Source organism: Cryptomeria japonica, chromosome 2 (genome assembly GCF_030272615.1).
Source record: "Cryptomeria japonica chromosome 2, Sugi_1.0, whole genome shotgun sequence".
NCBI lineage: Eukaryota > Viridiplantae > Streptophyta > Pinopsida > Cupressales > Cupressaceae > Cryptomeria > Cryptomeria japonica.
The window spans coordinates 285,332,876-285,347,063 of NC_081406.1; the positions used below are offsets into that span (position 1 = coordinate 285,332,876).

Genomic DNA, 14,188 nt, shown 5'->3' on the forward strand with positions numbered 1-14,188 from the left:
TGCCAAGTGTCACTATGGAAGAGGTTAGGCTCATCGTGTCCAAGTTCATTGAATCTGCAAAAGAGGAAACTGGACACTCACCTCAGTGACAATAGCAGTTGTGCCACTTGTCACTTTCTCATTCTTTCAGACTGATAGAGTTTTGGGAAACCCTAATTAGGGTTTGTAACTTTCAATCTGGGCCCTTGATCACTATTTGATCCCGACCGTTCATTAATTTTTGAAAAACTATATAAGGTTACCTCCTCTCATTTGGATAGTGTGAGGTTTTTGCCATATTGCTGCGTGAAGGTCATTTTCAAATAATATATTGCATGTGCGCTTTCTCTTAAGGCTTTGTAATCTCTATTGTTTGAATGATTAGCATGGTTTCAATTTCCTCAACACTTTAGTTAAAGTTAATTTAGATTTGCTTTCATGTTGTTAAAATTGAATGAAAGATTTTATAAGTGATAATTGACGGTGTATCTTTGTTCATACTTTTGGTGAATGGATGATTTCCATTGCACTGTGCAAAGTTAGTCTGAGCCTATCCTTTGTGCATGCCAACATTTCAATCACAAGCACAACTCGTTAAAGATTGCACCCACTTTGTGTAGTTGTCCTTAGTGTGGCGAAGCAAAGTGTGGTTTTCCTTAGAGCACTCAATTGATACCGTCTCCAAAATTCGTAGGATTAGATAGCTTTTTGAAACCCTATCTCCTTTTTCCCTTTTTTTTGAAAGTTCAAATCTCGAAAATCAAAAAAAAAAGAAAGAGAGAGCCTAAAATTGCTAAATCCGTCTAAATCCAAAAGCTTAAAAGACATTGGTAAACGTAAGTCCCCCTTGAGATTTTCAGCAAACACTACCCGAGTAGCTATCCCACTAAAGTTGCTTGTTCGCACATATAGACCTTGGAATCAGTAGTGATTTTTCAAGAGAGTATAGAATACCTTCGGGTATTTTATTCTAAATGTTTGGTAGATAATAAAACAAAAACCAACACCTCCATGATGAGTTTGAATATGTAATAGCCAGGCACTAATATTAAATCAGAATGGGCGCTACATTCTATTCATATGAAACTTATATGCATAATACATAGTAAGTGAGAAAATACATGAAAGGCCAATATAATATTTTCATTATAGTTTTGTCAATGACTAATGCTGATCATATACTGATACACTGTTAGAATGCTGAAATTATAACAGATTGATCATTTCTCTGTAACCTTATTATTTGTATCCATTCCTTCTTTATGGTACAAGACTATGGTTGTACTTGTGATTGATTATAATTATTAAATTGTTTGAATGAGAAATTCAAAATATTTTAGTCATAAAATATTGAGAGCGGATTATATCATACCAGTCCCTGAATACCTTTGTTGCCTTTTCTTGATTTCTGAATGCCGTGTTAATCTCCAACCCATTCCTTTCTTTTTCTTAATCCCCATGGATACCACCAAGAACAAGGATATTACTGCCTGTAACTTAATAACAGTTCTGATCTGATCTGATCGATGGTGCTCTCACTAGATGCTTTTGATTCCTTTCCTTTATATCTCTCAATGTGAGGGAGAGGTCACACCTCTTCATCATGTATGCCCTTTGGCAAGAGACGCACCCTTTCACCATTAGAACCCTTTGAAAGAGTGCAACTCTTCATTATTTCTGCCCTTTGAAAGGCACACAAACTTTCATAATCAAATCTGTATTTCTTATTTAAATCAGATCTGCATTCTTATTTAAATCAGATCAGCAATTCTGATTGCCAAATTATCCCCCTCTCAAATGAGGTTCTCTTCTCCCTTTTATATCTTATTGTTGAGGGAGTCACAACTTTTCCTTTCATGTTTTTTGACTTTTCATTAACTTAATTAATTTTTAATTAATTATATTTAGTTATATTATTTTATATTTTAATTTAATTTTTTAATATTTTATTTTTATTATTATCAATTATTATTAAATTTTATTTCAAAGTGGGGACACTACATTCGGCCTAGAAGATGATCCAAGAGATAGCTCCCCAAAACAAGTGAAAACAAATGAACTCTAGAATGCCTTCACAATTCCCTTTTTCCTCCTTTTATAATAGTCTTTTCCCCATTTGGAGAGAAATATTTTCTTTTATTTCATTTTCCTTCCAAAAAGCAACTTTATGTTATATATTAAAGTTGGCATTATAATAAAGTCACTTTATTAATTCAAACTCCCATGTTGCTCCAAAAAAGACCTTTTTATTAATAAAATGATAATTTAACACACAAGGTCCTTGTTTTATGTGCCCAAGATTTAAAAAAATTCGCCTCAATTCCAACGAGCTATAATACTAAGGTTCTCATTAAACTATTTTAATTAAAATAGCAACCTTAGTAAATTTAATTAAATTATAGCCAGTAGTACACCTAACTTGCAAAAATGGCTGAAAAGCATCAGATTCGAAATCTGTCAACACAAGAGTGATCCTGATGATGAAAGATGATAACCAAGCCTGACTAGGTAACTTACTAAAAATAGATGCTATCTCCAAGAATCTTGGAGCCCAAACCGGACGTCAAAAATAACATCTAAAAGCATTATTCAACTCCCCTAAACCATTTGAGCTCATTGGAAATACCAAAACAACCCTTGGATCATGCTGACACAAACCCAAAATGTCAGAGACAACTGCACTGCTAGAGAATCAAAAAATGGGGACATTACATGCATCTAGCGAGTTTCTTTGTCGAACACATTGAGTTAATGGCAAGTAGTCACCAAAAACTCAGCGAGTCAAACTCACAAGTTTTCCTACAAGTTACTCAAGAAGGCAAAAAAATGGCAAGTACTCACCAAGTCTGCCAACTATGTAATATACTATTAGTGGTAGTAAGTGAATACCACTCTTTTTTATTGTACCATGGATGGAATACCACCATGGATTCAGGCATCCAATTTTTCTATAAATTGGTTACGGTCCCCCTTTTCGTGAGAAATCTATTTAAATATCAATACAAGTACAGGTGATTTTCTTCAGATCTTTTGGAGATCTTTGCAATAATTATTTCCTCCATCTTTTCAGATTCATAGGTGAATTCCTACATTTTGGGTGTGTGAATGCAATCATACATTTTGTTGTACAAGTGTCCCATTGATTGTATCTTTTGTGTATTTGTACAACTTGCGTTTGCAAGTACACTAGCAAGAAGATGGTTGTTTATTGAAGAGCCCATAACTTTCTGTTGGAGTGTCGTATTGAAACAATATTGTTTTGGTTGGAATGCAGGTCTGGAGGCATCTCCCATAAGCACAAAACTGCTAGTTTTGGAAATCAAGGGAGACATTGCCACTGCAATCTGTTGTTCCAAATCCACCACTCTAGTTCTGTGCCTCTAAATGAATATATATCTTCCAGATCAGGTGTCCCCATTTAGGTACCTTTTTTTATTAGAAAGTAAATACGACAATTTTTCTTAAGTATTTTTTATTAAAGAAAGTACCCTATAATTTTAAGCTTATTTTCAGCATCAATAATGCTAGGCTAGGGAAAGTATTTAAGGAAAGGAAAAATATTGCATTCAAGCAAGATAAGAAGAGCTGAAAAGTAAATTGAATGCATTTGATAGTTCTTCTATTAATCCACTGATCATTTATGTACAACATGGGAGTTGAAAAAAAAACCTGTAATGGCTAGATTTGGGGGATTCATATTATGAATTGCATGAAGATTTCTTCCAATTCAATAGGCATATGTTACTCCATTACTGATTCGATCACAGAAAGCCATGGATTCTAGTCCCAATTCACTCCAGATACAGGTGTGCAGTTCAATTTGATGGGGGTGTGGACAGGGCATGTGATTGGAAATACCCAAGCGAATCTAGGCTACTAATCATGTACACAAAACGAACTGATATATTATGTCATTTTTGGCCATTTAGCCTTCACTTAAATTGATAGCACTCGAAAGCCATGAATCAGCAAACAATCGAGTGTTTCAACATTTAATTAGCCATTTGACCTTTCTCTAGAAGATATAATATTTTTAAGTCCCTAAATGGCAGTTGTGAATCAGGAAAACGTGCATGGGAAACTATTCTTGTTTCAGGGTTTGTTTGCACTATCAAAACTGCAGACAAGCACCTTTTGTTTGTTTCTTGTTTCTTTAGTCTGCAACCCGAAATTTCATGGTTTTAACCTAAGATATGTATTACAATGTTATAATTCTCCAGAAATGCAAGGAAACAATCCTCAAAGTATTAGGACATGGCACAAACATAGATTTTTTGTATAGCTCTCTAAGTACTTTGATAAGGGTTAATATACTCAAACACTTAGGATTATTTACTTTGTCACATAATCTGAAATAGGATTAATACAATCGGTGACCTTAATCACTTTAATACCTTGAAAACTGGCAGGATTTTAAATAAATTATAGGGTTTACTATTTAACATTGAATATCTATCATGATAAGAGTTTGACAAATTGACATTGAAATAGTACTTTTATGGTTGTTTTGTTAGTTAAATTATTATATGCTGTTATGACATTTTCACACATCACCTACCTTTTGCTTGTGAGAAGATGCAGTGCCTTGATTGTCAGAAGATGGTCAAGCCAGGGAATCATGTTTCATGTCTGGAGTACATGGTGGAGCAATGGAACTGAGTTTTAGAGACAAGGTAGTGGAGAAGTGCAAAATGTTGTTGTCAAGTTAGGAAAGTTGTCAACGTTGCAATGTTGCAAGGATGTCAAAGAATGAACTCAATGAAGTCATGATCATATAGAGCTTAAGAGGAGCAATCAATCAAGAAATGTTAAGTATTCCTAAAGGTAGATTTCAGGAGAAAGATAAGTGTGGATGAAACTGAAAATTCCATGAATTGGTGGAATCCACGACTTACTCGAATCCACAACCTCATAAAATCCACGACTTGGTGGAATCCCCAATGTTGAGGTGAGGTGCAACAATTTGTCCACAACTTGCTCAAATCCACGACTTGAAAGGCTCAATGCTCAAGACAGGTGAGAGGTGGGATGATTGATCCATCCATGACTTTCATAAATCCACGAATTCAGTGACTTGATGTCTAAGAGGAGGTGATCAATCTTTCAAGGAATAAGAGAGGCGTTAATTGAGTAACTTAATGCTTAGAGTGGCTATGACAAGGAAAGTTAACATCAAGTCACCCTTGCAGTAGTGTTATCCTTCACTTGGCAAAATCGATGGGTTGGAGAGATATGATCAAGTTTGTCCATGAATCCACAACTTGGTGGAATCCACAACCATAGGGTGAAGTGCTTGATGAAGATGATTCAATATGATTATGAGAAGCAATGCAACACCAGGTCAACCTCACAATGATGCTATCTCCCACTTGAAGAAAACAGTGAACTTAAGAGGTGACAATGAGTTTGTCCACCACCTCAAGAAATCCACGACTTGGTGACCTTGAGGTGATGGTGAGCAAAGGTTGTACTTAATTGAATTTAGCCTTAGATTCCTCCAAGTTTGCAAGCAAAGGCATTGAAATGATCAACTTAGACAAACAATGAAGCAATCAACTTTAAGTGGAGGTCAATGAGTTTGTCCTTGAGTCACCAAAACCCACAACTCATGGAAATCCACTACCCCACAAAATCCATGACCTCATGACATCCACGACCTAAGGAAATCCACGACTTAGGGATCATGGGAAGCAGTGATGAGGGTAAGTTGCAAGGTCCCAATGTCTTGATGAGCGATAACGAATATGCCTTGAAGTGAATTGGATGGAATCAACATGATGAAGGTGAGTGATGAAGATCAACCCATGACTTGCTAAAATCCACGCCTCAAGCATGAGAATAGCAAGGTCAATCCATGAAGTGAAGAAGAAACGATGAGCATACTCAATCATTGACTTGAGAATGAAGATCATCAACATGATGAAAGTGAATTGATTCATTAAGTGTTGGAATTGGCAAGCTTGAATGATGATGATGACTATCCACGACTCTCCAAAATCCACGACCAGCAAAAATCCACGCCCAAAGCAAATCCACAAACGAGAAAAAATCCACAACTTCGGCAGATCAGACCTAAAACATGAAATATCAGAAACTCAAATCAGGTCTGACCTTAAAACATTACAAAATCAACGAGGAAATTAGAGATCAAGTCACCATTTTACCATCATTTCGGATGCATATTAGATTAGGGGTTGGTCGAATCTGTCTATATCATATGTGTTTGATGTAATCCTTGTTTGTTTTACAGGCGACTATAGAAGAGGGTGAAGGAGCAGGCTGCAAGCATTTCAAGGAAACATCGCAACAAAGAAGGAAAACTCTCCACAATACTTCAGCAAGGCTATAAGGCATGAAGGAGGAAATTGCAACATCAAGGATGAAAGTCAAGGCATCAATTCTAGTGCAAATCATGATTAGGCCAGGACTTCTAAGCATCATATAGCACTATATAGGGGTCACCTTACAAACACAAGGAAGATTGAACAATGCAAGAAAGAGACATCATGACATCAAGCACTGCAGCTACTACAAGGATGATGAGCTTAGGAGGAAAATTTCATCAGTGAGCATGAGAGATCAATCATCAATACAATGATCAAGGTCAAGAGCAGTCAACCACACACTTGTGATGAGTTAAAAGGCGTGCAAGTAGCTGAGGTAGCGACAACTCACCTTTATTCGTCAATCAAGGTCAACATGTCCAGATACATTGAACCTGATGCATCCAAGAGTGAAGCAAGTTACACCTATGTTACCCCAAGTTTCCAGGACGGGGACGGTAGGGGACAGGGGTACGCGTTTCCGGGACGGTGATTTTTTTTGCCAATTTTGGGGACGGCTAGGGGACGGCAAAGGGGACAGCTATAAAAAATAGGGAAATTTAAAATATTCATATGAAAACATGGATAAAGCATGCACATATACATTATAGAATCTTAACATATTAGAACTAGTGGGGTTCTTATGCCAAATTTGTGTTAAATTGAGAGTCAAAGTCAAATTGCTTATAGAATTCATTGTCAAAATTCACTATCGATATGCAGAATTTATGGGGACGTCCCCTAGAAGTCCCCTGTCCCCGGGACAGGGATGCCTGAAAAAATACCCGAGGACGTGTCCCCGGGTAATGTAGAGTGACACATGTCACTTCATCAAATATTGTTTATCTTACCTAACCCCAATTCCTATTGGTTAGAATTCAATGTTGGACATGTGTCCTAAAATGTAATTCTATCATTGGTCAAGCATTTAATGTTATGCAATAAATGTAACAAAGACTAATTAGGGTTTCTATCTTTCTATCTTGACCATTGATTTGGATTTGATCCTGGCCATTCATTTGTAAAGGTAAGTCTATATAAGGCTTGGTCTCCTCATTTGTGAGGGTTAATAGAGAATATTTAGTAGTTGATCAATAGATAATAGCCAAATAGTTAGAGTGGAGTAGGGGGAAAGGAGGTAGTTGCCAAGACTTTGTTGCAAGAAGCATATTATTTTCATTGAAGATATGGTGAATTTCATGTGTTGATTCAACATTTGCATGGTCTCTACTTCTCATTTGTTTTAATGTTGATTGGATGGATGGAAGTTATTGTGAATGATTCATTGTGGAACTCTAAAGTTCATACCATTTAAAATTTGTTGATTATAAGTTGTAGTGTATGGTTGGTCTGAACTCCTAAAATAAACTTAACTTTGATTGCTACTTACTCATTGATATGCATGCCTTTGATGGTGTTGATAGTTAGTAGTGATTTGAATATCATCATGTTTCCTTAGAAGATCACGCCATCTTTGCCTAGTTGTTCTTTGCATGGCAAAACAAAGCACGGATGAAGTTTCACTAAGTCATTCATAGTCTCTTGCATTCTAGGAATAGCATAGTCTTTCTAAACCCTCATCCTTTTATCTTAAGTCAATTAGATCTCAAGTTCTAGCAAAGTTCAAGTATAAACGTATGTTCCCCTTGTGATTCCAGCAATATCACATCAAACACATTGAGTCTATCCACAATATAAAATCAAGACCTGACTATCAAAAGCTTGGAGTCGTCTCATTTGATCACATAGTTTAGCATCCGAGAGGTCTTTGTTCAAGAGAGGATAGAATACTTAGTATTTTATCCGGCGTTGCATAGTGTCACAAAAACACATCAACATATGCATGTTACATGATTTTTTGAACATATTCCTGTTTTTAGACTAAAATATTTATGCATCTATGATTTTATATATGTTTTTGTGTGGCCCAACTGAAAACATACCCAACCCAACAAAAGGTCAAATTGGTGTAAATGAACCCAAACTAGTAACTTAGGTTATTTATGCTTCTACATCATAAATCTTGAATCTAATATGATTTTATATATGTTTTTGTATGGCCCAACTGAAAACATACCCAACCCAACAAAAGGCCAAATTGGTGTAAATGAACCCAAACTAGTAACTTAGGTTATTTATGCTTCTACATTATAAATCTTGAATCTAATATGAAAAAACTAATTTTCATAGTATGCACGGTGTTTCTCCTCCAATGTGATGTACAACAAATAAAGAAAATATATGAATGACTAGTTGGTAAGTCTACCTTATTCATGATAAAATTCATGAAGATGAAAATCTGCTAAAGGAAAAAGAAAGGAGGCAGCGATGATAGTGACTAGCCACAAATAAGTAATGGAAGAAAGCATTCAGCACGAATATTCTTCCTAGAAATGTTGGCAGATAAATGATGATTCATTGGATCTTCCATTCAGTAGTAATAATTTTCAACAAGTGTTGTCTCCATTACAATAAAATCGTTTTCATTTGTGTGGATGGCAATTTTAGTCATGCATTGGATATGGCAGATTTGTTGGTTGAGGCTTACTTGGATCCCTATGACCTTTTCAAACATCCACAAAAGAGACCAATATATGAATTTATATGGTTCATCCAAAATGCTCTTTTTCAAATATTTGATGTAACAAATATAAGGCATATGATTATCTCAAAGAAAAGGAGAAAGAAGTGGAAGAAAAAGATACATGGGAGAGCTTAAATTTGATCCTCAAGCTTTGGGAACAAAGATGGGAAGGGCATGTTGTGTGCCACAACACAAACCATTTAATTAATATATTTTTATAAAGTAAATAAGCTATTTTTCTATGACAGCTCATATTTTTATGTAATTCTAGCTAGGAAATTATTTTACAACCTACCTCTTAAAATATTGTAATTAGTGGTAGTAGGTGGATACCAGTACCAATCTTTTATGATACCAGGGCAGAATACCAACATGGTTTTATCCTCAAGGTTTGTCTATATATGAAATATATTCCACCTTTTGTAATCAAGCTCATATCATTTTAAGAAGTATTTCCTCCATCTTTTGGATTTCTAGGGGCAATCCTACGTTTTGGGTCTCCAGGGGCCTTCATTGATTGCATATACTATATTCTATGTAGTTGTGTCTCTTGTGTTTGTAGGCATGCTACTTAGTCATGTTTCTAAATTGAGCCACAGCTCTTAGAGCAATTTATAGAGACAAAACTGGTGTAAACCAAAAAATACATAAGCATTCACATATTGAATAAATAATAAAATGAAATTAGGCATTCAATAGATAAGCCAAGGAGAGGTAAAAACAAATATGATATAACAGGTGTAGTTAGAGATGTAACCCTATGTTGGGGAGTATTGATAACCAATGGTTATTGGTTAGGTCCATAAAAGCAAAGCAGCAATCTTTATAATTTAAAATTGTGTGATAAGGTCAATATGGGGCATGGTACACAGAAAGCATTCTTAAATTTATGGCATAACTTCCTAAGCACAAAAAATAAATGTATAAAAGCTAAGTTCTAGCCATGATCTGTCAAATATACTTACATCAGACCTGCTATCAACTACAATGCCCATGATTTTGTCTTCCACACATGGTGTATACTGCCAAATGCATAAAAAGAAAGAATCCAACAGTTAATAAACCACTATATTTGATATGCAATGACTCTCTTCATTTATGTATGCTTAATCCTATATGTTTTGCTTGACAATTTTGGTTGAAAATAAAATGTGGACAATAGCAATCAAACCATTACCCAAACATATTCCCTTTAAACCATTATCTACCTAAACCATATTACTTTAAATGACTTACCCTCTTGTGTGATCCTTCGACCCAATATTTGTTTGGTTTTGTGTATCTAAGTCTCCCAACTTTTGTCACGGTGACATGATCAAAGTCCTGAAATTCATGAAAAAATCATTCTAATCAAAAGAAAATACATGACAAGAAGTAAGGAGCTAAAAAAGGAAATTAGAACAGGATACTCTAATCTACCATCAAATAATTCTCCATAACCATGGTCCATGATGAACAAAAACCACAAAAATAGAAAATAATTATTGAAGGAATAGTTTTCAGGGGATGATATATTCCCAAATACCTATACATTTATATCTTTCAGAAAAATTCATTCCACAAGAAACATCACAATTTTTACAGGCAAGGAAGACTGTATCTTCTATTCACAAAGTGATTTATCTAATCAGTTAAAATTTCAAATCAATCTTAATAATTCAAGAAAGTCCCACATACACTCAGTCAATTACATGCTGCCACACTGTAAGTCTGTGACATATACCAGTATAGAAAATTTGCAGATCTAGCTAAATTTACCGGTACAGGAAATAGGAAATTTGCAAATTTAAACAGTAAAATACTTTGCAAAAATATTTCCAGTATTTAATCAGTTCATAACAAAAATGTAAACAACTCAAATGCTTCAGTATATAGATTTCAAGTGCAATATCAATTACAGATCTAAACAGAAACTATTCTCAGTCTTTGACCACACTTACAACATGCGATTCATACAAATCTGAAAATGCCACTGACTAAACTTCTCCCAAGACCACTGCATATTCTCTGGATGAAGGTTCAATTAAAGATTGTGTGCCTTGAAAATGGCACACCTATCACCAATCAATACCAGTCGCATCCATAGCTGCAATGCTTTATATCCTGCACCTTCAGTATGTCGTCCTCTGCTGTATATCGCACTTCCTGAATGCACCCAGTCTTCCCGATAGGATGATAGAGTGATCGCAGCAATGAGTCAAATAGTGGATGGATAGCATAGTTACCAGGAGACCTGTCTCCTACCACTGGAGACCCGTACTGGATACTTCTCCGGAAACTTCTTGATGTATAAGGTGCTTTGGGCTGCCATCTCCTGCTGTCTCCCAACCAAAAATTGAAGTCTCCTCCTAGAAAACTTAGGGCAAAATGCAGTAAAAAGGCAAAAAAATAAAGCAAAAAAAATAAGATAAGCTTGCAGCAAAGTAAAGTCGTAGGGAAATTACTAATAAAGAAACTGTTTCACAAGAAGACAAAAATCCATGCAAAGTTAGGTGATCGGATCTATTGACAGTTTAGACTTTTTGAGAGGACTAGTTTCTTATCATTGTAATAGTCTAAAGAGAAATTGCCTTTACTATTTAGTCGACAATATTGAGTGTGCTCAACATCTATATTAACTTACTTTCACTAAACAATTTCAACTGGCTATGGTATCAAGCAATATAAGCAGTTTTAAGTTCAATTTTTGTTCAATTTTAAAGTTAATGTTAAACTTTACCATTGTTCTTGTTTTCAAAGTTCTCTGTTATGATATGTTTTGGAAATTATTAAAAAAATCGGCGTCTCCAAGTGCCCCCATCTCCTATTTTTGAAAATTAGTCGTACCAGTACTAGTACTAGTGTCCGGAGTCTCCAAGTACCCTCGTCTCTTGAAAACCTTGATGGATAGAGATCAATATTGCAATGAAGCATCAACAGGCAGGGGTGTCGTCCCACTTGGTTAGTGCCTCTAAGGTCTTCGTCCCAGAAACAAATTGTGCACATAGCAAAAAACTCAATACAATTCCATCTCACCTAGGCATCTATAAGTAGAAATTTGGATCACGGACTCTCCAAGTTGGCCTAAAGTTGACCAAAGACTACAAAGGCCCAACATATGCTAAACAAGTCAACCAAGCAAAAATTTCTTGTAGTAGATTTCCGGATAAGATCGTGTGGGAGTTTTTAGATCAACGTTTCGGATCACACTTCGTGATCCATCATCAGGATGCATGAGAGCACAAGAAGAAAGAATGATGGATCACGGACTGTGATCTGAAACGTTGATCTAAAAACTCACACACGATCTTACCCGGAAATCTACTACAAGAAATTCTATGGATTGTGGAAATCTTATATCACCAAGCAAAAATTATTTAATAATTTCACTTATTAATAATTTTATTTATTATTTATTTAATTAAAAACATTGGCAGATAAAGGGGTGTTAGTTAACACCACCCATAAATAGGTTGGCGGACCCAACCTTGAATCAAGGACATCACAGTCATCCTATGCAAGATGTTGCTTGTCCTCAAGCAACTTCAAATTTGGATGCTCAACGATTTCCACACCTTCCCACGTTGCATCATCTATATGCTCATCGACGACTACCTCTATATAGTGTATTTGTCCTTTCCCCAAACACCTATGCCCTTGTTGCCACGGATCTTTGCATGTGAAACATAGCTTTTTCCTTCGAAGTTCATTCTTAGACACCTCTACTTGGTTTGGCTTAGGAGGTATTCTTTGATAGAATAGAAGATGCTTGCCTAGAATAAAATTTGTCCTTAGTCACTAAATCTTCAAAATTCAAATGTCTTTTGATGGATTCTTGCAATGAGATTGGATCAAATGCCCTTACTAAACCTCTTAAGGGATTCAGCTAGGCCTTCCACGAAGACGACTATGAACCTTCTTTCTGTCACATCAAAAATCATCACTGCAAGCCTCTGAAATTCTACCATATAGTCTTCCATCTTGCCCTCTTGCTTTAGCTATGCTAACTCTCTAAAATGAGTATTTTGATCCCTTCTATCAAACCTCTCTATCAATCTTTGGCTGAAGTCTTCCTGTTACATCCCACTTGTGCGGTAAATATTTTGATGTTATTTTATGCACTGATACTTGTTGCTTAATATTGAGGAATGGTGATTCGCAAATGCACATGTCAATGATTTAGCTTAAATCATTATGATATATGAGTTGATTATGTCTTTTATTAATAAATGCAATGACAAAATTATGCCAAGATTTCGGACTAACTACATGAATTTGACCTAGTGTATGCAAGGTGGTCGTTGTCCTCCGAGGAGGGAGGGAAAGTATCATCAGGTTGGAAGGTAACAGAAGAAGGATTTAACGCCATCTGGAACCCTATCTGTAAGTTGAGACTTGTAGAGTTGTAATAGCCTTGTTACTATCGGCCAATATTAAGCCAGGTAACCCTAACGGTCAATATAGGTGATTAGGGTTTTACCATCCTCGTCTTGGATTATGGTATTTCTTTTCTCTCAACCGAACTATTTTAAGGTCTTTTATTTTAACTTTATATGTTCCATATGATTAATGGAAACTTTCTTGAAGTCATTTGAATATTATAATTAAAATATAATTTTACGTAATATATGTGTGTATACATAGTTAAAAGGATACACACATATACGCACTTATATAGATATATACATATATATGTATAAGTAAAGGTTTATTTTAATTTTGCTCACCTAAACAATCACATGGCTTAGTAAAGAATGCTACAAATTTGGGAGTTATGCTCCATGAACTAGCCATATTATAATGTAACAGTACCTCATAATAAGTTTATCGAGCTCTTAATGTGAGCAAAATGGCATAAAGCCGAAGTAGAGGATTTAAATTTGTAACTTGAACTTTGGTTAAGTTGATCACCGCCTTTTAAAAGGAGGTCGGGAATTTAGCTTAGTGGGCTAAATGTAATGTAATGAAACTCAAATTACTTGCAAATAAATGTGAAACACATCCAATTGTTTTCATTAAACGAGATTAAGGAATTAGATGAAATCCGTAAGCTATATACGGAATTGAGAGTGTATTTTGAACACACAAACTTCTTTTGAAAGAAAAAAATTTCGCTGAGAACAAATAATTATCTTTACATAATAACGGGAATTTCAATAGTTATACTGGGGCAGTTCTGCACTAGCCATAGCTTGGAAGAGCATTGTATTAAGCCATAGTTTGTCAAGAAGGAAGCTAAGACCTGTTAGCTTCAAGGAGAAGGACTTCTTCAACCCAAGTAGCCTATAACTATCTCTCCAAGTCACGTTCTCATATTCTTGAG

General features: G+C 35.4%; 1 protein-coding gene across 1 annotated transcript in view; it reads right to left on the reverse strand.

Annotated features, from left to right (window-relative positions):
- LOC131054466 (uncharacterized) overlaps positions 1-14,188 on the reverse strand; it is a 107,545-nt gene that overhangs the window by 68,726 nt on the left and 24,631 nt on the right. The window contains exons 3-4 of the mRNA XM_057988999.2: positions 10,123-10,209; positions 9,852-9,908 (exon numbers count right to left, since the gene is read on the reverse strand). Of these exons, the coding sequence (XP_057844982.1) occupies positions 9,852-9,908; positions 10,123-10,209 (144 nt within the window). The remainder of the gene's footprint in view (positions 1-9,851; positions 9,909-10,122; positions 10,210-14,188) is intronic.